We start from the raw sequence: 26,758 nt of genomic DNA on the forward strand, positions 1-26,758 counted from the left end.
TCTCACACACTTTTGGAATATTTTGTGCTCCACAGATACTTTTCTAACAACCAAAGTATCTCCAGGCAATTCTAGATATTCCCTAAGGGACAAAATTGCTCCCTGTTGAAAACTTTAATTTTCACACTCAAAATTCTTTGAACATGTATTTTATAATCTGTAGTTCACTTTATTTTTGTAAAGACCATCTTCTTTTCTGTTAATGTGGGTTCAAAAATATTTACTTAATTCTGATGAGCTTGAAGACAATTAGGAAGTCATCTTTCACGATGTTTATAGCAGCAAATCAGTTTTCAATCCCTACTTGATAAAGACATACAACAGATTTCTAGATAGCTAATTTTCAGGAATTATTTAAAATGCCACCAATAAGTGTCATAAATGATAATTTGCAACAAATTGTGTGTTTCTGAAGTTGCAAAGCATGTTCACACAACAAAATATTTAATAGCATTGTTCAAATTAATTTAGCAGGGCATAAAAAGGAACTTTTAAAAAATCTAGCATAATTTTATGAAATTCTATTTTTAAAACGTCTAAATTTTATCAGTTTTTTTTTCTGACATCTTTTGTGTGAACCATTCTGATTGTCAACACAGAAAAAAATTCAGATCATGAATTTTTCAAGCACTCTGTTCCTATTATTTTCAACATGCCCCACAGGAAGTTTTTTTAAATGTAAAATTATAAGGTTTCCTTTCACGATCTCTTCTCTTTCAGTGTTCTCTTCTCCTTCCAGGGCTCCTTCCTGATTAAGAATATCCCATGTTCTCAGTGAGTCCCTGGCTGACCTAGGACCTCTTATTATTTATTTGTTTAATCGTCCAGATCCTAGACTTTCACAGGCGATGCTCTCAATTTCTTTATTCAAAACATGTTCTTAGCTGGCAATCACATTAGCCTAAAATCAGGCTGTTAATGAAGAAAGGCAAACTACCCCTTCCTAAGAGACATTTATATTCTTTCTATATTACTAATTAATTTTACAGGCATATTGTTTTTTCTTCTTCTTTTTTTTTTTTTTTTTTTTTTTTGAGTCAGGGTCTCACTCTGTTGCCCAGGCTGGATACAGTGGCATGATAATAGTTCACTGCAGCCTCAAACTTCAAACTCCTGGGCTCAAGTGAAACAATTCTCCTGCTTCTGCCTCCCTAGTAGTAGCTGGGACTATAAGCACGTGCCACAGCACCTAGCTTATTACTAATATTATTTTGCAAAAACAGGATCTCACTATGTTGCCAGGCTGGTCTTGAACTCCTAAGCTCAAGTGATCCTCCTGCCTCAGCCTCCCAAAGTACTTGGATTACAAGTGGGAGCCACTGCACCAGGCCATACTGTATATCTATAAATGATATTTCAGACATCAGAGAACTTAGTAGTTGGGGAGGGTATTTGAATGGGGAACTCTTGATATATCAACCCCTGAGCATTCACCCACACTATCTATGCACAACTACAATCTTGGCAATAGGAAAGTAAAGTGCAATCAGAACACAGCCTAAAACCCAGGGAATTCCTTTTCCTCTATTTCTTCTGTACATTTTTCCATCACAGTTGTTTCCTTTAATTTTTGGCAGGCCAAGTCTTGACTTTGGCAAACCCTTTGTATGTCCCTTGGGGATGTGTGTGTAATCCTAACTTTTTTGTTTATATCTCTCATTATTCACACCATGTGTTCTTAGAACAAGCTATTATACTTCTTGATGCCCTGTTATGAGCTCTGCTGGAATGAGGATGTTGTTTTTAGGATTTACTACCTCAAAAAATGTAGCTTTTATGAGTTGCAGTGATAATTAACTTCAGCGCAGTTTATTTCTCCCTTCATGGCATAAAGGACTGTTTATGCCCACACTTTGCAAAAAACAGTGCTTCTGTGCAGCAAAGGAAGCAATAAACAAAATGAAAAGGCAGCCTATGCATTGAGAGAAAATATTTGCAAACCACATGTATCTGATAAAGGGTTAAAATCCAAAGTATATAAGGAACTTACACAAAATAGCGAAACAAAATAACACAACCACCCTCAACCCCAAATAACCTAATTAAAACATGGGCAAAGGACCTGAATAGACATTTCTCCAAAGAAGACATAAAAATGGCTAACAGGTATAAAAAAAAGTGCTCAACGTCACTGATCATCAGGGAAATGCAAAATTAAGACCACACTGAGATATCACCTCACTTTTGTTAGGATGGATATTAAGCAAAACGATAAAAAATAGGTGTTGCCAAGGGTGTGGAGAAAAGGAAATTCTTGTTTATTGTTGAGGTGGAAATGTAAATTGGTGCAGCTATTATAGAAAATGGTATGGAGTTTCCTCAAAAAATTAAAAATAGAACTACCTTATGACCCAGCAATCCCTCTTCTGGACATACGTCCAAAGGAAATGAAATCAGCACCTCATAGAGATACATACAGTCCCACATTCACTCCAGCATTGTTCACAACAACCAAGATATGGAAACGACTTAAATGTTCATTGATGAATGTATAAAGAAATTATGGTACACACACACTGGAGTATTATTCAGCCTTAAAAAAGGAGGTCCTGCCATTTGCAATAACATGGATAAATCTGGAGGATATTATGCTAAATGATATAAGCCAAGCACAGAAAGAAAAACACTGCATGATTTCACTCATGTGTGGAATCTAAAAAAAGTCACATATATAGAGAATAAAACTTTATGAGGGATGGGATGGAGAGGGGGAAACAGGGAAATGTAGAACAGAGGGTAAAAAGTTGCAGATGCATAGGATGAATAAGACTAGAAATCTAAAGTAGAAAACAAGAACTATAATTATAATATTGTATGTTGGAAAATTGTTAAGATTTGTGGTACTCTTACCACATGCACACACAAAGGGTAACTATGCAAGAGAATGGATGTTAATTTGCTTGAATATAGTTAACTATTTCACTAGGTATACATATAAAAAAAACTTCATGTTGGATGCTTGAAGCATATACAATAAAAAATTTTAAAAAATTGTATATGTAGTTTTTAAAGAAACATGGTCTACTAAGTTGGTACATTTGTTGGGTAGGATTTTCCTTTGATTTATTAGACATTTTCAAACATACTGGCTATCAGTCTCTTCAGTGTGTGATATGGTTTGGCTGTGTCCCCACAAATCTCATCTTGAATTCCCACATGTTGCGGGAGGGGCCTGGTGGGAGGTGATTGAATCATCAGGGCAGGTCTTTCCCATGCTATTCTCGTGATAGTGAATAAGACTCATAAGATCTGATGGCTTTAAAAATGGGACTTTGCCTGCACAAGAGCTCTCTTTTTGCCTGCTGCCATCCATGTAAGATATGACTTGCTCCTCCTTGCCTTCCATCATGAATGTGAGGCTTCCCCAGCCATGTGGAACTATAAGTCCAATTAAACCTCTTTCTTTGTAAATTGTCCAGTCTCGGGTATATCTTTACCAGCAGTGTGAAAATGGACTAATACAGTGTGTAAGAAATTCTCCATGTGTTAAATTTTCTATGTGTTCTTTTATTATTAGCATCATACTTTAAGAGACCAGGTCTTGCTCTGTTGCCCAGGCTGTAGTACAGCGGTGCAGTCAGAGCTCACTGAAACCTCAAACTCATGGGCTTCAGTGAACCTCCTGCCTCAGCCTTCTGAGTAGTTAGGACTACAGGCATGTACCATCATGCCTGGCTATTTTTTTATTTTAATATTTTTTGTAAAGATGGGGTCTTGCTATATTGCCTACGCTAGTCTTGCATTGCTAGTCTCAAACGATTCCCTGGCTTCAGCCTCCCAAAGTGCTGGGGTTACAGGCATGAACCACCCCATCTTGCCCATGTATTCAATTTAAGATAGGCACTTCCCTCAAAAGCCAAGTTTAAAAACATATTTACTATTTTCATAGTTTTAATTATTTGCATTTTACTATTTGCATTTATTTTTTCTTTATTAAAATAACACTTAATTCTGGACTTTTAGTGAATCATATCAGAAGAACAAAAGTAAAAACGAATCACAAGACAAAAATCCACTTTAATTCCTTAAAGAAAGCAAAAATGCTAAATTGGTATTATGGTAGCATGTAGAATTTTTAAATTTTTTTTTAAAGATGAGGAAATATCACTCAAGACTAAGCACTGAGGACCAGACCATGACATCTTCCAGTTTAAAACTGACAGCCGTGGTCTGAGAAACAACTGTGCTCATTTTCAGTCCCCTTCACAAACACTGCTTTCTGCAGTTTTGATGGTAACATTAGGGACCAAATCAATGAGATTGGCCAGCTCCTTTTTTTCCTCCTTCCAAACAAGTTCTAGGCATGGGGCAAAGTATACAGTCTCTGGGCAGAGAACAGGTTAATGTAAGAGTCCAGAGCTTTAACTCTTCCAAACACAGATTCACTGAGGGATCTTAATTTGGGAGCATCCTGGCAGCATCACATTTACATGATGTAGGGTTGGATAACAGGGTTTTATAGTTAAAGGGAGGTGACCAAGTCTGATGCACAAATTAAGAAAATGAAGTCCAGAGTCACTTGACTATTTTCTGGGAAGTAACTAACTCTAGGACTACTAGATATGACTATTTTAAAGTAAAAATATAAGGATTGCACAAAACCACAAAGATATATTGGCAAATATTTTCACACCTTACTAAGATGTTGAACCGTAAGTTTTGGAAAATTTTCAAAAATTGTAAGTCTAATAGTCCCCAGTTAAGTGCTTTTCTACCAACTTAAGGCCTTCCTCTTCCTTCTTCCAGGAGTTTCTCAAAATCAGCACCTAACGAGAACTTAAGAGCTTGCCTTTCAAAATTCTTATAACTGGATTGCCTCAGATCAGACAAGCAAAAAATGAAAAAAGTTAACTTAAACTTTCAGGTAACACTATTTATGCAAAGTTAAGTGTCTGGATATTTGAAAAACACATGAAGAGATAGCAATTTCTTTTCAGGTTTTTTAAAAAAATTAAGTAGCTTGACATTATGTGGACAAAACTTCTAAACATCTCTACATGGCCCTATTCCCTAAAGAAGAAAATTGGAAACAAGAAAAAGACATCAACATTTGGTACCTCATTAGATTTGATGCCTTTTTTCCCCCAGTAAGTCTCCAGGGCAGGGAGGGAAAGGGGGAAAAAGGAAATGAGTTATTGGCTTGTGGGATCCGCACTGTACCAGCAGCTACTTGTCAGGAACATCAAGGGTTTGTTCCCAGTGGATGCATGCTCTTGATAACAGAGAGATCACAGCAAGCCCTGACCTGACCAGAGGGTCTGCCCACCTGGGACCCCAGCCTATTGTTATGTTTCATGGTATTTTCTTGAAATAAAAAATATTTGGGTTATATCTTATTTATCATTTCTTCTGCCTCTCTCTCAGCCAAAAAAGAGGAAATATCAACTGAAGCAGACAGATAAGGCCCCCAGTAGGGGAAGAGAAAGTAACGGCCTTGTCTGAGGTCCCAGAATGAGCAGGTGCCATGCCTGGGTAACTCACCATCATAGCCCCCAGCAACTTGCGGTTTTGACATAGGGTAATGCATAGTATTTGTTGAATGACTGTGGCCAAACAGGGGCTTGGGCCTCCGTTTCTTTATCCATACAATGTGCTGATTGAATCATATATTAAACATTAAAGTTCACAGCCAGTGCCTAGCTCAGGGAATACATTCTGTATTCTTAAGGTTTGTTCAATTTCTACCGCACCATTTCTTCCAAATTTATTAACAGCCCAAGGTATTCTCTAGAGACATTGGAGGGGTAGTTCTCAAAGTGTGGATCCTAGAGCAGCAGCGTCACTATCACCTGGAAACTTGTCAGAAATGCAAATTCTCAGGCCCCATACTGGACCTACTGAATCAGTAATTCGGGAGGTGGGTTGGTGGTGGGGGGGGGGTGGGCAGCAGTCTTTGTGTTAAGCCCTCCAGGTGCTCCTGATGTTTGATCAAGCTTGAGATTCTCTGCTAAGATACAATTCGGAGCCTAATTTGATACTTAAATGCAGCAACCAACTCAGCCCAGTGACCTCCACATTTATTCCCTGGCCCTTTTTTAAGTGGATTTTCCGTTTTTTTCTTTTACTCTTATGTTTTATGTTTTTTAAACACTGAACACATATCCAGTTCTTTCTAGAAATAGGAAGCAATATCAATCTCAAGTAAATAATAATTCTAATGAACCTGACCTTCACATCAATTCTCATTGCAAATACCTAGTCGCCCCATAATAGTATAGTAAGTATAATTTAGAATTACTTTATTAGAAAATTATACGTATGTATTTTGAAGATTTTCATAAACATTCACTCTTATTTCATACATATAAATATACCTTATATAAATATGTACATATAAAATAACTATTTTCTTATAGAATGTCATTTATAATGAATACCTCCAACACTCCAACCTCTTTGCCTCTACTTTTTTACTTTGAGATCCTCAAACAGCTCATTAGCAAGATTCTTTGGATTTCCTAAGAATATCAGTGCTAGTACTCAGTTACTGCAAAGTTCAAATACAAAACTTTTCTGCTTACCTAATTGTGTCTTGAGTGCATCTGAAATCTCAAACATTAGGGATGCAGGAAGTTTTACAGTAGTTTCATTAAGACCTGGAATAATAAGGTGGACTGCAAGGAAATAGATGTAAATAAGATAAGGGGAAGAAAGTGCATCATGACATAAAATGAAGCTCAGCACATCAGATATTACAAACTATGAAGCATAGCACTTATTTTGCTTAGTAAATTTTAACCCAAACTTTAAAACATTGGAAAAAATATGACCATACATTCTAAATAGAATATTTTTCATATTTAACCAAACTTCTAAAATCCTCTGGCTTTTAATCCACAGACTCAAAAATTGTATAATGGCTGCTTAAGATGTGTGGTGAACAAAGATTATTATCAATAATAATGATTTTTTAAAAAGCAGTTCAGTCAACTCTGTGGGGCAGGTAGGACAGGTGCCATCATTCCCACTGCACATGTGCTAGAGCTATTTCTTTAACACACCATGATAAAGATAGCGTGGCTTGGCTCCTAGCCTGGAATGGACACGAGCCAGGATGCTAAACAGTGAAAGGAAGTGAACCACATCAATTAAACAGAACTACTCACACTGCAAAACTCCAGAAAAGCCCTATCCTCAAAAGATAGCCCGATTTGCTTAATCTAGACATAGATTTCGAGATCCACTCACCTAGTATCACTCCTCCCAATGGAGCTTTTTCTGGGGATTTAGCTGAATCCTTGTGAGTAACATTCTGAATCACTGTTGAAATACAAAAAGACAGTGTGAGGGGGTGGGAAATAGGAGGCAGTAAGAAGCTAATAATGTGAGGCCATCTGCACTGGAAAAGCCTTGATCTAACTTTATTAATTAATACAAAGCAACTCAGTGGGCTGGCTATATAGCCAACAGAAGGATTGGAAGGCATACCTTACCTTAACACCTATGCCCTTAACTAATGAAAGGCTATTATTCTATCATAAGGTGTTCCATTCTAATTACTGGAAAATTTTCTTCCTAACTCTATTCCCTGAAGCCTTCCTTTTCCCCAAATCAATCAGTACTAGCACAAAATGAGGTGATGACCCAGCAATAAAAATTTAGAAAATTTATTTTCTCAAAGCAAAGAGTCTTTGAGTAATATCAACACTAACTGATTCTGTTTTGAGAGTACACTTGGGATGTTGTGTTTTCTGAAAATGAAGAACTATTTTTTTAAGGGCCCTGTCTCTTCTACCAAGAAACTTTCTGGAAATAACAGATTTTAATAATTTGAAAAACCAGAAGCCAAAACAAAAACAGTCAGATACTGACGTGAAGTGACATTATAATTCTGGAAACCTGGATATCTTTACTTTCCTTAAAGTGACCACTAAATCAGTGGGTTTCTTCGGGTATGACAACTTAATCCTGGGCAAAGCTCCACATATTTAACTTGTTTTAAAAAATTTAATACTTGTGATGGTTGCTTTGTCCTTAGTTGTCTGACCTGTGTGACCAGCCCAAAGCTTGGTGTATTGGTAAAAGAGCCAAAATTATCCATTAACTTCCAGTTTAGTAGACCATTATATTTTCTTTGAACTTTTTCTCAAAAAAAATCAATTAAAAAATCGAGAAAATATGTGCCGTGTTTGATTACCTTAGCTAAAAGTATGTTAAAGATTGCTCTAAACACATTTCCAGAGCAGACAAATTACCTTGCTTGATGATTGTTATTGGGATTAGTTTCCTTGGGACATATGCTGGCTGCAAAGAGAAGAAGAAAGTCAACTTTTGAGTCATTGTGAATAACTTTCTGTTCTTTAAAATGTTCAGAGAACTGGAAGTAGCCCTTTCTTGTCTTCAATGAAGTCTCCTGTGACACTGGTTTAATAGTTGCTGGTGGCAGGGCACGGTGGCTCACACCTGTAATCCCAGCACTTTGGGAGGCTGAGGTGGGTGGATCACCTGAGGTCAGGAGTTAGAGACCAGCCTGGCCAACACGGTAAAACCCCATCTCTACTAAAAATACAAAAAAAAAAAAAAAAAAATTAGCTGGGCATGGTGGCGGGCGCCTGTAATCTCAGCTACTTGGGAGGCTAAGGAAGGAGAATTGCTGGAACCTGGGAGGCGGAGGTTGCAGTAAGCCGAGATCATGCCGTTGCACTCCAGCATGGGTGACAACAGCGAGACTCCATCTCAAAAAAAGTTGCTGGTTAGATTGTTAGTACATCCATCTGCCTCTACTTTATTGGATTCACTTGGTTTCCCTCATAAATATCCCAAGGTTTGACAGAAGTAATTTCTTCAAAACTCCCATTAGTTCACTTTACTTAGAAACTGCAATGGAAAGAAACCAAATCTTCTGTACTGAATATTAGTTTATTTTCATTACATTTGAGATATGACACCACCAAATTGTTTTTACAGTCCCTCTCAAAAAGATGCTAAGCTACCTATTATCTTTGAAAACCAAACAAGATCAATTGTTTGAGTGTATCCAATTGCTGCTGCTGCTGCTGTTACTACAGATACCACAACTACCATGAGCTCCCAACGCCAAGCACTTATTGCTCAAGAAAGCACAGCAAGGACTCTGATCCAGATATTTCTTATTCCACAGCCTGTACTTTCAACCATTCTGCACATGTTTATACACAAGGGACCTCAGAATCAGAAGGACATATCCCAGAGGACTCTGCTTCCTCTCCTCACCCAAATTACCTCAAAAGTCCCACAGGAGGTTCTGACGTCATAAAGTAGCCTGACCTAGGGATGGGTGCAGACTTTAAAGAAGAGTCATTGCCAGACATAATCATGAGGCCAAGGATAAGACAGACTAGAGGGACACAGGGCAGGTGAGGAGAAGGGCAGAAAATTATACACAGGAGAATTAGAGTTGAGTTGAAAGGGCAAGACTGATGTCCACTTTTTGATACTTGGTTTAGCCTGTATACATGATACAGATATGGCATATACTAGACCTGTTGATCATCAAGGATGTACTGAATATGAGCTGCTTACCAGATAGGTGTTTACATGATTACCAAATCCCTTACAAGGGCAAACACCTAGTAGTGAGCAAAACATACTTTTTGACATACTACCATTTTAATAAGTGATATCCCTCTGATAAAGAAGGGACAATACACCAGGCTTACTGTTAGCTATTTTCCTTATCATATTAAGGTTCTTATGTTTTAAAAAAATCACAACAAATAAAAGTTTACTATTATCAGATTATTTTTTTAAAGGGGTGTCTGCATGCGTTGACTCAATGATTTCTTCCTTAGCAACCCGGCCTAAGGAATTAATCAAAGACAGTTTTTATTATCATAACTTAAAATAAATTTATTATCCAAAAATAGAGGTTTTATTAAATGATAGTTCAAAAATTTGACTTGTATTTAATAAAATGGAAAAATGCAGAATATAAATAAGTACCAAGGATACAAATTTGCATCCACAGTATAACACAATTTTATAAATACATGTATAGAAAAGAGGCCAGAGGGAAATAAATCACTGTTTCCTTAAAACAGTGATTTATTTCTTGTAAGCCAACATTCATTTTATTTTGTGCACCTTTCTATATTTGCCAAATTTCTGGTAAGGGCAAATTACATTTATAAGCAGAAAAAGTTATTTTAATCAACAATCTGTTTAGCTACCACACATGCTTCTGTATTGCAACTTAGCTCATACACTATTGATAACTAGAGGAATGATGCAGATATAATTTAGACATGCTCTTTCTTGGCAACAGGAGGAAAATAGTAGGAAGATAAGTATAACTTTCAGTGGGGGATAAAAAATACCAAACTCTCAGCTTTGCAGTTATATGGGCAGGAGGATCCCTTTTGGCTTCATTATAAAACTATTAAATGTAAGCACTTGCACAGAGATCCTTCCCCAGGGGAGAAAAGTTAGGCCCACCCTTGGCACTCTGCACTCACTCACGAGCCCACCTTAAGAGAAGCCCCACCAGCTCCTCCACCTGTGCTGTCTAGTTCTCACCTGCCCTGCTCCAGCAAAAGCGTTGCTGGCATATAGCCTCTAACTCCTCTGAGAATTTTTATTTGTTCATGTTTAAACAACTTTTATTTTTTGCTATTTTTAAAATCATTTCTTTCTTCATAATTGTATCTATTTCTGGGGTACGATGTGATGTTTTCATCTAAGTGCACAATGCGGGATGATTAAACCAAGCTAATTACCATATCCACCTCCTCACTTACCTGTCATTTTTTTGTGGCAAGGCATTTGAAATTTATCTTCAGCAATTTTGAACTATACATTAATAGTAACTACGGTCACACTGCTGTGCAATAGCACTCTAAAGCTTACTCCTCCTGCCTAACTGAAACTTCCTACCCTTTGTCAATATCTCCTCACTGCCCCCTTGCCCCTCACCCCCTGGTAACCACCATTCTACTCTCTGCTTCTATGTGTTTGACACTTCTGAGACTTTTAAATGCTTGGCATGGCAACCTTCAACTACATGGGAGCTGCCAGGCAAGAGAGCCACATTATTTTTCTAGGTACCAATAATCATTTTTGTTCAGGCTGTGGCTGCAGCTGCAGAGGCTTTTGAATGGCCTGTCCTCTATTTGCCCTACATCTCCTGTCACTTAGTGCACATTTTGTACTTAGCGCACGTTTTGTTGAATGCGAATTCTTTCCAAGATACTTAACACATTAGAGCAGAAAAGCCTACATGTTGCTGTGCTGACTGAATTGCATTATACCAGTTTAATTTTCCTTGTTGTAATGATTTGTTTCAAACAAACAATTTTTTGACAAGGACAAATGGAAAATATTCTGCTCTTCACATGAATGGAACAAAGTTTCTGTTCTGAGTTCTGACTCCAGTACAGACCAGTGTCCAGTTACAGACCAGTGTCCAGTTAAAGTGACAAGAACATATGTACAATATGTGCTGCCAAAAATTAAAAAATCATTTAGCTGAAGAATGCAATTTTTTTTCTAGGCCTAGAAATGCTCTCCTGCTTAATCCACAATCCAAAGATGCACAAGGACTCTACTAATGAGCAAATAGCTGTGTCTCTACAGGTAGGTTTTTAAAGGGCATCAGGAAAGTCGTGTGGCTCCATATGTCTCTGCCAACACCTCTACAATTTCCATTCAGAAATTCACAATGTGAATCCTCTCCTATGTCTTATCAAATAAAAGGGCAGGGAAAAGTTTGTTAACCAGACTCACTGCAAAATGAAGTACTGTGATAATTTCCAAGATACAGTGTTTAACCAATTACAATCCAATTTTAATAGAACTGTTTTATGTACAATGTTTTAAAAAAACATTTCCTTGCTGACCTTTCCTTACTTTTTCTAGGCTTGTTATTATGAACAGCTATTAATGTACATCAGAGTCACAGATGTAGACAGTGTGGGGCCTGGAAATGGGAAGGAGGCAGTGACAGCCCCGCAGGCTCCCACACTGTTTTGGCTGGTGTGGCCTCAGCACAATACTGCTGTCCTCAGACACCACTCTGGCAGCGATTTTCCTTCTTAGTCATTCCCTTGCTGGCTCTCTTTTCCCTACAGCTTGCCGATTCCCCCATTCTTGCTGCAAACCTCTACCGCTTCTTCCTTCCGTAGTTCTTGTCTTTCAATGTTTACTAAATGCCAGGAAGTAAGCATATTTCTTTCTTGTCCTATAATAGATGTTTTTCTTCTTCATTTCCAGATATCCTGTCCATTACAAACCCAGGTTGGGCTATGCCTTGAGCAGAAGTCTGGTTAAGATCGTTTATTTTTACTGATTTTCTGGGACACTGTGGCGAAGCATGCAGTTGGTGACACTCAATAAGGAGAGACTACTAGAGTCTAAAGGGTGATGCCCCGGAGACAAATGCAGCATGCTTTCTTGCCATGGCTAGGGAAAGCATATGCTTCTTTAGAAATACCCGCAGTAGCAGCAGCAGACGCTGCTACCACCACACATGACAAGGAACTTGCGTCTCACCCTGCATTACACTAACTTCCTCCTGATAGTATATTGAAAATTAGCTGTAATAAAGTTAGTGATAACTAAGGATGTTATTTTTTGTAGGTTTGTCCATTTGACATTTTTGTGGCATCAGAATATTATTATTGTAGGTTTAACATTATTTTCAGGCCCCGAGATAAAGAGGAGCTGTCCATTTGGGTAGTGGTTAAAACAGTGGCTCAAAGTCAAATTTCAATGACTCAAGAGTCAAACCACATGAGAACTTGGGCATATTAGATTCTGGTTTTAATTCACTTTTAGTCTGTTCTAATGAAAGTTACAAAACATACTGACTCAATCTAACATCTGGCTAAAAGTGAATCTAATGTCCTACTTTCAAAAGGCTTCAAATTTCTGGTCAACTTAACCTTTGATGATATATTAATAGTTTGCCTACACAGAAATTTTTCAAGTTTCTGCTTGAGACAAGAATTGCTAAGAATGGAAGGATGCCTGATACATTCACTGTACACAGTCATAAAGTGTGGGTGGGGACCATAAAGGTAATCTCTCTTCACATCAATCATTTGAAAATTGTTACATTTTAACAAGTGGTACCACTTCTCTTTTTGATGATAGTAACTGTGGATTTCTTAAAATATGGGTGGTTCTCTGATGGAAAATAAAAAAGATAAAAATAGATGTCATATTTTTGGAGAACACTGATTCTAGGAAGATTTAGATTAAATAATTAAATTTGCTTTCAAAAATCTGTTAATAAGTGCTACATACTTCAAATATTGATTTTGTTTAGTTAGCTAGTTAAGTAATACATTTTTTCAAAATATAGAAAATGTATGAAAATATTAGCCATCATTCTTTATTTTTTAAAATAATAAAACCTAATAGTAAACATTAGGTTTTACCTTCAAAAAAAGAGTGTCCTAGATTCTCTAAATGGAAAAAAAAAATAGCACAAGCATCATGATAAATATATCTTTTTCTTCCTCAATCATATGGATCTCAAGTGATTTATTTTATATAGAAAGAATCACAGTTTTGTTTCTGCATATGCCCTTTCTCTGATTTTTCTAGAGGTATAGGTAGGAGCAATATTGAAAACATTTAACAATTGGTAGAACAAAGGTACTAGCCAACCAGAAGAGATTCCCTGCTATATGTTCTGGGCACGATTGCACTGGGGCTTGCCTGTCAGCAGAACACATATCTAGATATATGAATTACAATATATAGTGTAACCAGAAGGGTAGGATGGGCTGTATTTTGTATTCAAGTTTTTGACCTAAAATTTATTTATCTGTAAAATGGACAGCCTACAGTTCAAGTTGTTTTTTTCCATTCCAAATACCTCTTATTGGAAGGTGTTCAAGAGTTTTTGCTGCTTCTAAGGTTTCAGGTGTAAGCATGTTCATATGAATAAAAAAGTTTTCAATGTGTCTTTTTGCTTGAAATCCAAAAAGCAAAACATGTGAAATTAATTTCATATCTCTTGAAGTATTGCCTTCTAAGATAGGTCTCAGAGAAGAGATGGGTGAATAATTGGGTATACACTTCTTTGGACTAAAATATACCTCCAAAGTATCAAACCACTTTTCAGAATCAATTGTATGTGGTCACATAAGATGCTCAAAGTTATCCCATGCAGTTCTGTTACTACTTCCCCGTGTTCCACAGCTACCTGAGAGCAGAGATGTAAGTTCATATATATATATATATATATATATATATATATTTTTTTTTGCTGTCCAGAGGGAAACAATAAACCTTCTCAAAGAAGGCTTAAAATATCCTTTTAATGAATTTGGTTTTTCCTTTGGAAATAACAAAGAGTTTTAAACTCATCAGAGCTGGCTGGAGTCAGGATACTCCACCTCACAGCTTGAAGTGATAAAATGCCTGGCTCTGTGTCATGCAGGCAGGAAGTTGCTTCCTAGCCCTTCCTATCATGGCTGCTTATATTGAGGGGGAAAAAAATTAAATTCCCTGAGAGTAAAACGTCAATCATCTTTCCCAATCTTGCTGAGTAACTCATCCTAAATGAAATATCCTGCCAAGACAAATACAAATTACTGGCATATGATAGCTGAAAAGAGGGAATGAAAGAAATGATATCATGGAGTCACATGAAAGGTTAAGCATGACAGCCAAGAGGATAGGAGGCAATGTATGCTTCCTAGGAAACCACTCACAACAAAGAATGAGGATTGTTCTAGAAGAGGATGAAAGAGCAATTCTATCCCACTGTTTTGCCTGTGAGGTACAGCAGATCTACGTTTCCTATACAATGTTGACTGGATTTAAGAGACAAAGATGAAGGGAACTTAGGGAGAGGCACAATTCAACACATAAATACACAGTACTAAGCCAATTGGTTATTTGGGGGAAAAATACATAGCCTAATCAATATAGAACCTTACTATATACCATAGTTAAATAAAATTCACAGAATTATTATAAAATCAAACCACTTATAAAACTAAAAGAAAGGAAAGAAATATTTATCTGCTCTCTGGAGAGGGAGGGCCTTTCTAAAATATAATGCAATTGAGATATCACAATGGAAAAATCTAATAATTTGGTTAAGGAAATTTCATGAGTTGTCTATTTCAAAAATGTCTATGAGCAAACTTAAGTGATAACAAATGTGAGAAAAATATTTCTAGATAGTATCATCAACAGGTCAATGTTTCTTTAGTGTATACAGTCTTAGACTATATAGTTCTAAAAAGAACCCATGAAACGCCCAACAAACAAAGAACTGCAAGAGAATGTCATTAAATGGAAAATACAACTGGCTAATAAGTGAAGAAACTACTGCTTTATCAGCAATCAGAGAAATAAAAATTAAGATAACAATTATAAGCTATTACATTAGCCAACAATTTAGCGATGAAAATATATAAAGTTGACAATCAGGGTACTATAGCAACATAAACTGATACATTGCTGGCGAGTTTATAAATTAGTACCACTTTTCGGGAAAGAAATCTGACCATAGTATTAGGAAGCCTTAAAAATGTTAAAACTCTAAACTGTTAATTCCTCTTCTAAGTATCTATTTTAAGGAAATGATTAGCATTGTGAACAAAGCTTTATCACAAGTGTTCATAAACCTATCATAAGTGTTCACTATAACATCACCCACAATTTAAAAACAATTAGAAGTAACTTAAATGCCTACAAATTGGAAACTTATAATCATGCACTTAGATCATACAGTACACAGCAATTAAAATTATGTTTATGAAGAGCATTTGATGATAAGAAATATGTTCATAACATTTTGACCAAGTGAAAACAGCAAGATAGAAAATTGCAAATATAGTATGATTTTAATTTGTAATGAAAACATGCTTAGAAAACAAAAGATGTTCTAAAGTTTTACAAGACTATTAATGGTTTTATACTACCCTTATAAGTAGTTTTGTTATAGGTAACCTTGTTAATGCTTCTTTTCCCACTTAACATTCTAAATATTTAAGTATTAGACAATTAGAAAAGCAGCAAAACCTAAAAACAAAAAACCAACCAAACAGACTAGTTAAAAAAAAGAGAGCGAGAAAAAAAACAGGCCTAGGAATTTACCCGCAATCTCTTTTTTGTATTTATATCTGAAATACATTGAAATATTTTCCTAGAAATTGTAACAACCTCATAATTACTATTTGATAATAATTTCACAATGAACACACTTTTCTGCCATTTCAAACCACACGAACAACATTTGCCTTAGGCGGATTAATTTTTAGTCAGTTCTACTTTATCTAAGACTATTTTCTGTTACCAAAACCAATCTTCCTTTTTCTGTTTTTAATCCCAGTGAAATGTATACTACTATTTTTTTTCCAGACTGGGCCACATGATCCATGGGGCTATTCTGTGGACTCCTTAATTAGACATAAAAAGATGTTCAGCCACACACCTCAAGCACACATCTCAGAGAGCAAAATTCCACCCATAAATAGTCTTTGCACGTTCATTTGACTGTAGGATACTTCCAATATCTAGGGACCAAAGACAGCACCAAATTCCCTTCTTCTCACCGAACTGCCTCCTCTGTCTGCCCAGTAATATAATGTCCTTTGTTACTCTTAATGGCAAAAGCTGCAATTATTTTGGCACCAAACTAATTACTGGATATGAGATTTGAAATGCGAACATGTCTGTGGTGGCTCTAACAGTGACTTACGGTCATCCCAGGTGGGGTGGTATATACTAGACATGATGCTTCCTGAGAATAGATTTTGAAAAGTGGAAGGAAAGAGAGCATGAGAAACCGAGTGGCTGAAGTGACAGAGAAAAGGATGTTTTTAGATTCATGGGGAAATGCCTGGTTCATAAAACACAAACATTGTCTGAACTGAACAGAGGCTGGGCATTTTACAAAATCAAACTGGTTGCTCCATCATTGTGAAAAAGACTGGCTCTTTTAAGTAGGGTATGATAGAAAATAGAAAGGAAAGGTTTGAGCTGTAGCAATGTACATAAATCATGTATCAATTTGCTCTTGAAACATTATATTAAAAAGCAATCGACAGAAGATAATATGTATAACCTTGAAATACCCAGAATACTAAAATATTAGAATAAGCTACATTGAATCTTAGAATTTTAGAACTTCAAACAAATCAGAGATGATTTGAAATCATGCTTTTACTTAGTATTAAGAAAAAGAAACTAATTCCTAAAACTAAGTACTTTCTCCACTGTTTCATAGCTAGTCAGTTAATCTAATTTCAGTATCTTATAATAAGACTATTTCCTTAACAATGCAGATACAATTTTTTAAAAACATTCTTGAAAATAAACTGTTACATACCACTGTGTGGTCTTGGTCATAGGTACTTTGGATTTTCCCATTTACTTTTTTACCTGATGAAACAAGGGAAAAATAACATTATTTTTATTCTCCTTGCTCCTAAGTCAACTCTAGCTAATCATTATGAAGACAACTACAACTCGTTCTCTAACTTGGATGTATAATTTTAATCACTATCATTTTAAACACTGACGCCAATGAAGTTTTAATGACGGGATGACTGGAAGAAAGCTCAAGGTTCCCGAAAGTCTTTTTATGGGCATCTCTACTGGTCTAGCTTTCCATTCTGAACATTGGTACATGTTATTGTTTTTCTGGTTCTGTTGGTGTTTGCAGGTAGGGATTGATTTTAAACTGCTGTAATACAGTAGACAATGACATCAATGGAGGCATCAAATATTTATTACTTATTTTAAAAATCACTTATAACTAAAGATTCTGAAATATCAATGCTCAATATATCTTGTTTGCTTCTATATTTTCATAAATACTAGAGCTTAGGAATTAGCTTATTTCATATTATACAATGAATAACATAATTAAAAATTAGGTAACTAAGAAAAAATTATAAAAGCTTACTGAAACAAACATTTCTAGGTACTTACTTCCAACAACAGTCTTGTGATTGAAAATCTTACTCCAAATTCCACCTTCCACATTGTCCTTCACTCCAAATTCATAAACTGTGTTGGGCTTTAGGTTTTCCACAATTGTTTCAGTGGCTGGACAGATTTGAAAAATCCACTTCTTTTCTTTATCCTTTTCTCGATAGCGAATTGTATAAAATCTGTTGAATAACCAGAATATAATGCTTTAAAATCACAGGGGGATTCAGAATGTTATTTCAAATTTCTTACTTCATCACAGATTTCAACCAACTTGGGATACTATTTAATATTGGCTTCTCTTCCGATTTTTAAAAAATTTGCAGAGAACATGAAAAAAATAAGCTCAACGTGTGCTTAGGTTTTTAATTTCTCATTGCAAGTTGGAGTCTTTGCAGCAGCACAGTTTTGGCCCAGTGGAATTCCCGAATTCTCGTTCTATTATTTGCTGCTTTGCAAGATGAAAGTTGGAAAACACTAGAAAAAACGTAGATATTATACTATGTATAATATTCTATTATACTATGTATAATATTCTATTATACTATGTATAATATTCTATTATACTATGTATAATATTCTATTATACATAGAGTAGAACATAGGTGCCATTTTATAATTAGTATGGTAGTTTCATAGTTGTATGAGTTTAAGCTTTTTCATCCATGAAGGATATGTTAGAGGTAATATCATTCAATTTTGTAAAAAAAAGAACCTAAGACTAAGATGTATTCAGTACTGCATTTTAAGGTTGAGCTGTTTTTATTATTAAAAAGAAGACCAATAGCCAAGTTAAGAGTAAAATAAAAAAAGTTAATGCCAATTCAATATCACTGTTATGTATTTACTTAGGCCTTCATAATATTCATATATACATAAATATACACATATATATGTGTAAAATAATCCCTACCACTATTTTTTGAACCAAGGTTTTACATATATTACTTGGTTTAATTGTCATGAAAACATCTTAACTGGTGGAAATTATTAATCTCATTTTACAAATGTGAAAATGGAGTTTCAGAACATTCACTTAACTTGCCCAATATCACCCAGCTACTGACTTTTACCAGTGGCGGTGGCAGAATCGAAATACAAAGACAGACTCCTCTGGCTCTACTTTAAACAGCCGCTCTAAGTGGGGCAGCAGATCAAGTACAGTATACTACTGTATACAGTAATGAGAGTGAATGGGAGAACTACATGTATCAATGTGGATAGATTTTAGAAACAAAATATCAAATAAAAACAACAAATTAAAGATTGGTGCATATAGTTTCCTATCATTTACATAAATATTCAGATGTATGAAATATGTTACCAAATATTATTCCTGGCACTGTAAAGGGATAACAAATACTGAAAGGATACAACATTTCTGATAGTGCTTTAACTCCCAGTGAGCAGGTGATGAGAAAAATAGGATTTGAGGTGGGGTCAATAGGTAAACTTCATCTGCTTTTTATTTTTAAATAAACACTGAGTTAATAGAATGAAATAGTAGCTGCCATGTTATGATGATGGAAACATACGCATTGGGTAAACTATTTTTGGGTCTTTTTTATATCTTAACATTTTCCTCAAAAGTTTAGTACCTTTCCTCCACTCCTTACATCAGCAAAATTAAATGGAGTAAGATTAAGGTTACTTGCTTTTATTTAAAGCTTTGAAAAATCAGGAATTTTGCTCATTCTGAAAACATTTATTGAGCATTCTCTAAGTGTCAAGCCTAAGCTCTTGGTGATGCAAAACAATCCCAGTATCTAGAGATGAGTATCAAAACTGGCTACGTAATTTGTGGGGCTCAATAAGAAATGAACACGTAGACTCTGGTCAAAAGTTATTAGGAATCTTAAGACAGTGACAGCAGAGCATTAAACCAAATTTGGGCTCTTCTAAGTTGGGGGTCTGGTGCACAGGTAGTATGCCCATGAAGTCAGCAGGGGGTTTGTAGTTTAATAAATAGAGAGAGAGATGAGATGCATTTGTATATTCAGCCTACTTTCTTACTAGGCACCAACCACTGAAAGTCTTGCCATCATTGATTAGCTTGCTCCTTTCTAGTGAAAGCTGTGCTCAGGGCTCCATTCCCCCATTCCAAAGTAGCAGAAAACAGAATGAGTGAAGGAGGCTGTTCCAGCCTAAACCTAACTGCTACTGGAAACAAATGTTATATTATTGAATTGTAATAGAATGTAATAGAAGTCCTTTGTGTCCTGTGAGTCAAAATATCAGTGATTTATGAAATGCATTACTTGACAAGTATGCTGCATGAAATTTTTGTTGTTATTTTTTCCCTGTCCTGGCTCTTAGAGAAATGTTAAAAAGCTAAAATCAGACCAGATGGGCCACCAAAATTATGCATCTCTAGTAGATACATTTCTGAGGACTTAACTGCTTTCATGATGCAGGAGTCCTGTTGCTAACAGAACTACCGAAGGTCAGATTCAAGGCTTTGCAGTCAACTTGATCTCACATAACCTGCTTATAAATAAATGAGACAGAAATGTTTTGTTCTTTAAAAAGAACCCTAAACTTCACCATGGTTTAAAAATCCAGAGTGTAAGTCTTTTCCATTTTGATCACAAAGCATTTGAAATACCCTCTTATCCCAAGTTTTTCAGGAAAATAAAGGCTTAGGCATTTTGCCCTTCTTCTCCTAGTTAGGTTTGTCCTTTTCAACACTGTCTCAGTTGATACTTGTATATTATAGGCAAATTCCAATTTTGTTTTATAGCACTATCATTTTTTTTCAAGCAGAGAGATTAGGCCACTTAACTATATTTAAAGTGGTGAAGTAAATTTTCATTGATTTTAAAACAAAATATAGGTCTTATGATAATAAACAGTTCTTTATAACCCAGTACACAGTAGGTGCTCCATAAATATTTGTGGAATGAATATGTGGTGCTCTAAGGGTCATTTAAAAATTAGAATATAATATCTCTAAGTAACCAATTATTCAATTCCCAAGACATATTGATTTAAGCCATTAGGCCTACAATTATATTTTGCAACACATCATTGCATAACGCACCTCTCCTACAGAACCAAAGCAAACTGAAGCCAAACACAATAAATTTCTGCATTGTACATTTGCACAGGGCTTATGATTTTTATTTACCTATTCTATTTAATCCATACAATAAACTCTGAGCAGAGAAAGAATTATCATACAAGCAAAAGAGAGCCCAAGAAGTGTCTAAGCCCTGATAATCAGTGACAGACCCAGGCAAATGCCAATTTCTGACTCCTAATCTAATGCCTTTTGTACCGCACTGGACTCTTTCAACTGTGGTGCTAGGCAAAAGACATGGAAAAAGATGGAAAAATGAACCAGAACGGAAGAAAAACAAAAGTAATCAGCATTTCACATTATTGAAGGCTTTTTAGTTTTTGTTTTAATGTGTATTTACCATAACATATAGTCACAGTCTTCTGTCAAACGTTAGTTGACCCTTTTTCTGTGAATGATTAAAATTGAGCACAAGTGCACACAGAGGCAACAAGTCTATTAAAAATACAGGTAGTAGTCTATGAATGTCATCAGACTAGACTTCTAGAAAGCCTGCCTTCAGCAATTTCAATTTTAAGAACAAGAGCATCTCATATCCTAATTAAGAGGTAAGAAATTGTTGAAGGTAGCATTTGGTTCAACTGGCATTATTCTGTGTTTGGGCCACCTGAATAGTCTCAATGCTGCCAATAATTGTTGTTATAGCATTGAAAAATCCACAGCTGCTCAAAATGTAGCAGAAAGGAAGGTAGTAGCTTGACTGGGATTTTAGTCACTGCAAACTAGTAGCATGACCTTGGGAGGGGGCATCTCTCCACCCTCTTAAGCAACAATTTCTCAGAGGGGGACTGGACTCCACTATCTTTTAGATCCTTTGTTTCTAAAAATTTATTCCAGCAACATATTGGATATTCTATTCTAACAAAGTACCTGAGATAGAAGTAGAAACTCCATAAACTGAATTTATGATGTAACTGGGTAGTGAATTACACTAAGTGAAGAAATTGAACACCAAACTAAGCTTAGTCCTTCTACGAACTACCCCAGCTTAATGTACGTGGTTGACTATCTTTTGGGTTTTCCATACTTCCTTCAGGAATGCTTTTATTTCTATGTGATTAACTACTTTTACATTTCCTAAACCATCTATTTCCCACATTTTTTGACTCTTCATGTCAAAGAACACTTCCTGACACTGTCTTTGTCAGTGTTGCTTCTTGCTTTACTGAGACTGTAACTACTGAGAAAAATTCTGCCCTCATTCCCTTCCTCTAAAGGGTCTCTCTTCCCCTTCATTCTCTCTTTGTCCCACTCTGATTTCAAGGGAAAAAGCATTCTCATCTTCTCAAAGATAAGCTTCTCAATAATTGTATTCCACTTCCTTATTCCACCAGATCTCCAACCTTTCCCTTGATTCCTTACGGACCTTCCCCTGAGTCTAAAAGTTGTTTAGATATTTTTCATTCTACCCCAACAAAATTAAAACTAGTACTTTTCTCTTAAACCTGCCACTATATTTTAACACAAAATTTCTTAATAATCTGTCTTTTCCCATTTTCTTACCACTCAAAATGTCTATATTTCTTTGCAATCTGTTGGCTGACCTCTTTATTATAGTAAAACCTTATGATCAAATTACTTAATCCTCTGTGAATTTCATAACTAACTTAAAATCTACTCTTCATTTTCTTTTCCAAATCTGTTTCTCTTGTGATCCCCATTTCTGATGACTTCAGAGTCCTTTCTCCCCTCATGTCCAATCAGTTGTCAAATCCAAGTATGTTTTCTTACATGAATTCTCTTCCACTTGCCTCTCCACTATTCCAAGGTAGCATGTGAGCCCCAGTTTAGGTCATTAATATCTTTGGACTCGTGATAATTTTCAAACTGGTCAACTTTTTTTTTTTTTTTTTGTAGACCACAAAATCCACTTTTATTTGGTAGTTTTACATCTATAGCCAAATAGAAAGCAATGGGTTGACACAGTAATCTAGAGATTACCTCTGGAAAAAAGGAACGTGAGTCTGTCTAACCACATTTTCCTAACTCAACAGTAGGATCATGATAAGGCAAATGCAAGTTATTTTTACCATGATTCTCAAATGTGAATTGAATTCTGACTCATCACAAACTGGTCAACTATTTCTAAGATCTCCTTTCTTCGTATAGTATCACCCACTGGTGGCTGGTTTAAGTACAACAAAAGAAATGTTTCTACTGATATTAGTGCTATCTGAAATGGAATGGCTTGCCTGAAGTTGGCAATTATAACATAAAGTAAATAATATCAAAGCAATGAGAAGGCTAGCAGGAGACAGTATAATTTTGAGTATTCACTGCATGCTAGACACTGCATTAACCATTTTACATGTGTCATCTTACTAAATTTTGACAACCCTATGATATTACTTACCCCCTTTTGCACATAAGAAAACCAAAACTAAAAGCATTTAAGCAACCCATGCAAAGCAACTAAGATGATAATAGAGCAGAGTTTTGAACTCGGGTAAGTCAGTGTGACCAGAATTTGTATCTTCAACGTCCATGCTATGATGCCATCCCTGGAGATGCTCACTGTGGACTCTGGATGGGAGATGTTGCAAAGAAGCTTCAAGAGCTGAATAGACTGGCTAGATGATTTTTAAATCCTCTTCTTGACATCCCACTTGCATATTCACTTATATGTTGAGAACTACTATTGTAAAATACAATGCTGGGTTCTGTGTGAGATGGAAGCAAGTGGTATTCTGCAGTTTCAAAAGTGAGCTTGCACTCTAATGAAGGAGGTAGACATGCATATGAGTATGACTGAAGAAGGCAGAATGGAAAGCACACAGCATAGAGGTGGGGCTGGGTGTGGCACTATCCAGCCTGAAGCTGAGAAATGGACAGGCTGCATTTTAAATCCCATTCCATTGATGTGGTTTACTTCAGGACATACTACCCAGGCCCCTGGAAAGCAGCGTGGATTGGATTTACACCTCATTTCATGAGCATGACTCAGATATGCGTTGAGGTATATTCGTTGAGAGATTCTATGACTTATTTTCCTAGACAGTGGGGAGCTGGTGGCAATTCCTCAGTAGGTAAATAAAGTTGAGCAGTAATGAAGGAAGCTAGAATTACCAGCGTGGAAGAATAAGTCACAGAGAAACTGGAGGGAGGCATCTCAAGGTATACTCCAGATGTGAGATAACAAGGATAGGAATCACACACACACATAAAAACCAGAACAGATTAAAGTTATAGTTCTAAGAAAGAATTGATGAAACCAGACTCCTTATAGGATATGGGTACCAAAGAAAGCGAAAAAAGTTAAAACTGAGTTTTCAAAAGTGAGAATAAAGTGATGGGAAAAGTGTTCTTTTAATAGTATAGAAAGTATGAACTTAGTCTGAGTGTGAGGTGCCAATCACAGTTACCTGGTTATTGTGATGAAAATATTCCATGGACAACTGAAAGCATATTCTTAGTAATTTGAAAATGGGCCCAGGTCAGAGATTCAACCCTGGAAGTCATTTACATACTTGCCACTTCTGTTCTCTGCAGAACAGCAACAAAAGCAATTTCTGAGAGCTTTTAAAAATGCAGATTCTCAGGCTCCTTCTCAGGCCTACTGAATCAGAATCTGCATTTTAGTAAGGTTCCCTACATGACTTGCATGCACAAAGTTTGAGAAGCACTGTTGTGCATAGAGGGGATTGTTAAAGACTAGACATAGATAAGAAGGGTACTGCAGGTAAGAGATTCAAGGATAGAACATGATTCCATATTTAGGAGATGTAATAAGGAGTGAGCAAAGGAGAAAAGGAAAGGTGTGATGGTTAATAGTGAGTGTCAACTTGACTGGATTGAAGGAAGCCAAGTATTGATCCTAGGTATGTCTGTGAGGGTGTCGCCAAAAGAGATGAACATTTGAGTCAGTGGACTCGGAGAGGCAGACCCATCCTCCATTTGGGTGGACACCATCTAATCAGCTGACAGCATAGCTAGGACAAAGCAGGCAAAAGAAGTTGGAAGGACTAGATTGTCTGAGTCTTCCAGCTTCCATCTTTCCCCTGTGTTGGATGCTTCCTCCCTTCAAACATCAGACTTCAAGTTTTCAGCTTTTGGATTCTTGGACTTAACGACAGTGGTTTGCCAGGGTCTCTTGGGTCTTCAGCCACAGACTGAAAGCTGCATTGTCAGCTTCCCTACTTTTGAGATTTTGGGACGCGGACTGGCTTCCTTGTTCCTCAGCTTGCAGACGGCCTGTTATGAAACCTCAACTTGTGATTCTGTGAGTCAATACTCCTTAATAAACTCCCCTTCATGTATATACATCTCTCCTATTAATCCTGTCCCTCTAGGAAACCCTAATACAAATGGTTAAAGGGGCAAGAGGAAACTCTAAATAAAAATGTCAAAGAAAGAAAGAGTTTAAGAATAGGTTAAGAAGGATAAGGACTGAGAAAACTCTACTGGGTTTAGTAACTAATTGGTCATTAGTGACCACCAAGAGACATTTCAGTGGAACAGTGGAAAAGGGATGGAAACTAGTGAGAAGGGATGAGGACTGTGTGGATGGTACAGAATTCAGAATGTGGGAGCCATAACTCTGAAAAGTTTGGAAATTAAAAGAGACTGAAAAGTAGCTTAGAATACATAACAGGATCAACAGAAGGCTTTGTTTTCAGGGAGAGAAACTTTGAGCATGCTTGCCAGCAGGAGGCAGGGCACGACTGCCTGTGAAAGGGCAAATGGAAGAGAGAGGGGATCACTGGGGAAGCAAAGGCTTAGACGACATGGGAAAGATGGGATCATGAGCACTGTCTGAAGTCAGAATTGTGTTTCTTGGAAAGAAGAGAAGAGAGGTAAAGATAAATTCAGGATGAGGAAAGAGTGAGTTGATAAAGGATAGTCTAGATTTCCTCAGTACTGTGGAAGGTAGAATAGATTGGGGGAAGAAAATAGCAGGGAATGTAGCCAGGATGCTGTTGCCAGAATCCAGGGTAAGGTGAGGCATGCTTGGATTGGGAACATTAGTGTGAAATGGAGAAGGAGAAGACAAGATGCAGATATGGGTACATCTCAAAAGAAAAAGGAATGTATCTTGGGGCCTTCATAAACGATAGTAGGTGAAAAATAGAAAATAAATGAAGTTTTAAATTAGAGCGAATGGGACAATGATACTACTTTAGAAAGCAATACAGAGACAAGTGAGGTGATATTTCAAGAGAAAAAGTCTGAGTTTAATCTTGTCATGTTGAGTTTGAGGTAATGGTAACACATAAAAGTGAGAATGTTGACATTTCACTGGTTATTTCATTCAGCATGTATTTACTTGGGGTCTGCTATGTTCCTGATGCTCTTCGGGGGACCAGGAAGTAACGGTGGGCAAGATACTCCCTGTCTTCACCGAGCTTAAAACTTACACGGCAAGACAGACAGGTAACAAGGCACTGGGGTCAATCAGGTGAGAATTCAGACACTGAAGATACTCGCTTCTTACAAACTTGGGGGCGGAAAAAAGGCAAGAGAGTCTGCTCTGGACTGGCCAAAAAGGAGAGCCCTCATTCTACGTTAAGAGTAAATAAACACGGCCGGGCGCGGTGGCTCACGCCTGTAATCCCAGCACTTTGGGAGGCCGAGGTGGGCGGATCACGAGGTCAGGAGATCGAGAACATCCTGGCTAACACGGTGAAACCTCACCTGTACTAAAAATACAAAAAATTAGCTAGGCATGGTGGCCGGCACCTGTAGTCCCAGCTACTCAGGAGGCCGAGGCAGGAGAATGGCGTGAACCCGGCAGGCGGAGCTTACAGTGAGCTGAGATCGCGCCTCTGCACTCCAGCCTGGGCGACAGAGCGGGATTCCGTTTCAAAA

The 26,758-nt window shown here is 36.7% G+C and overlaps 1 protein-coding gene across 7 annotated transcripts in view; it reads right to left on the reverse strand.

Annotated features, from left to right (window-relative positions):
- Positions 1-26,758, reverse strand: part of ABI3BP (ABI family member 3 binding protein) — a 244,470-nt gene that overhangs the window by 119,240 nt on the left and 98,472 nt on the right. For all 7 annotated transcript variants that reach the window (XM_034957020.3, XM_034957021.3, XM_034957019.3 and 4 more), the window contains exons 5-9: positions 17,875-18,056; positions 17,270-17,322; positions 8,196-8,244; positions 7,189-7,260; positions 6,522-6,614 (exon numbers count right to left, since the gene is read on the reverse strand). In XM_034957020.3, coding sequence (XP_034812911.2) covers positions 6,522-6,614; positions 7,189-7,260; positions 8,196-8,244; positions 17,270-17,322; positions 17,875-18,056 — 449 coding nt within the window. The remainder of the gene's footprint in view (positions 1-6,521; positions 6,615-7,188; positions 7,261-8,195; positions 8,245-17,269; positions 17,323-17,874; positions 18,057-26,758) is intronic.

The sequence above is a fragment of the Pan paniscus genome, chromosome 2 (assembly GCF_029289425.2).
Source record: "Pan paniscus chromosome 2, NHGRI_mPanPan1-v2.0_pri, whole genome shotgun sequence".
NCBI lineage: Eukaryota > Metazoa > Chordata > Mammalia > Primates > Hominidae > Pan > Pan paniscus.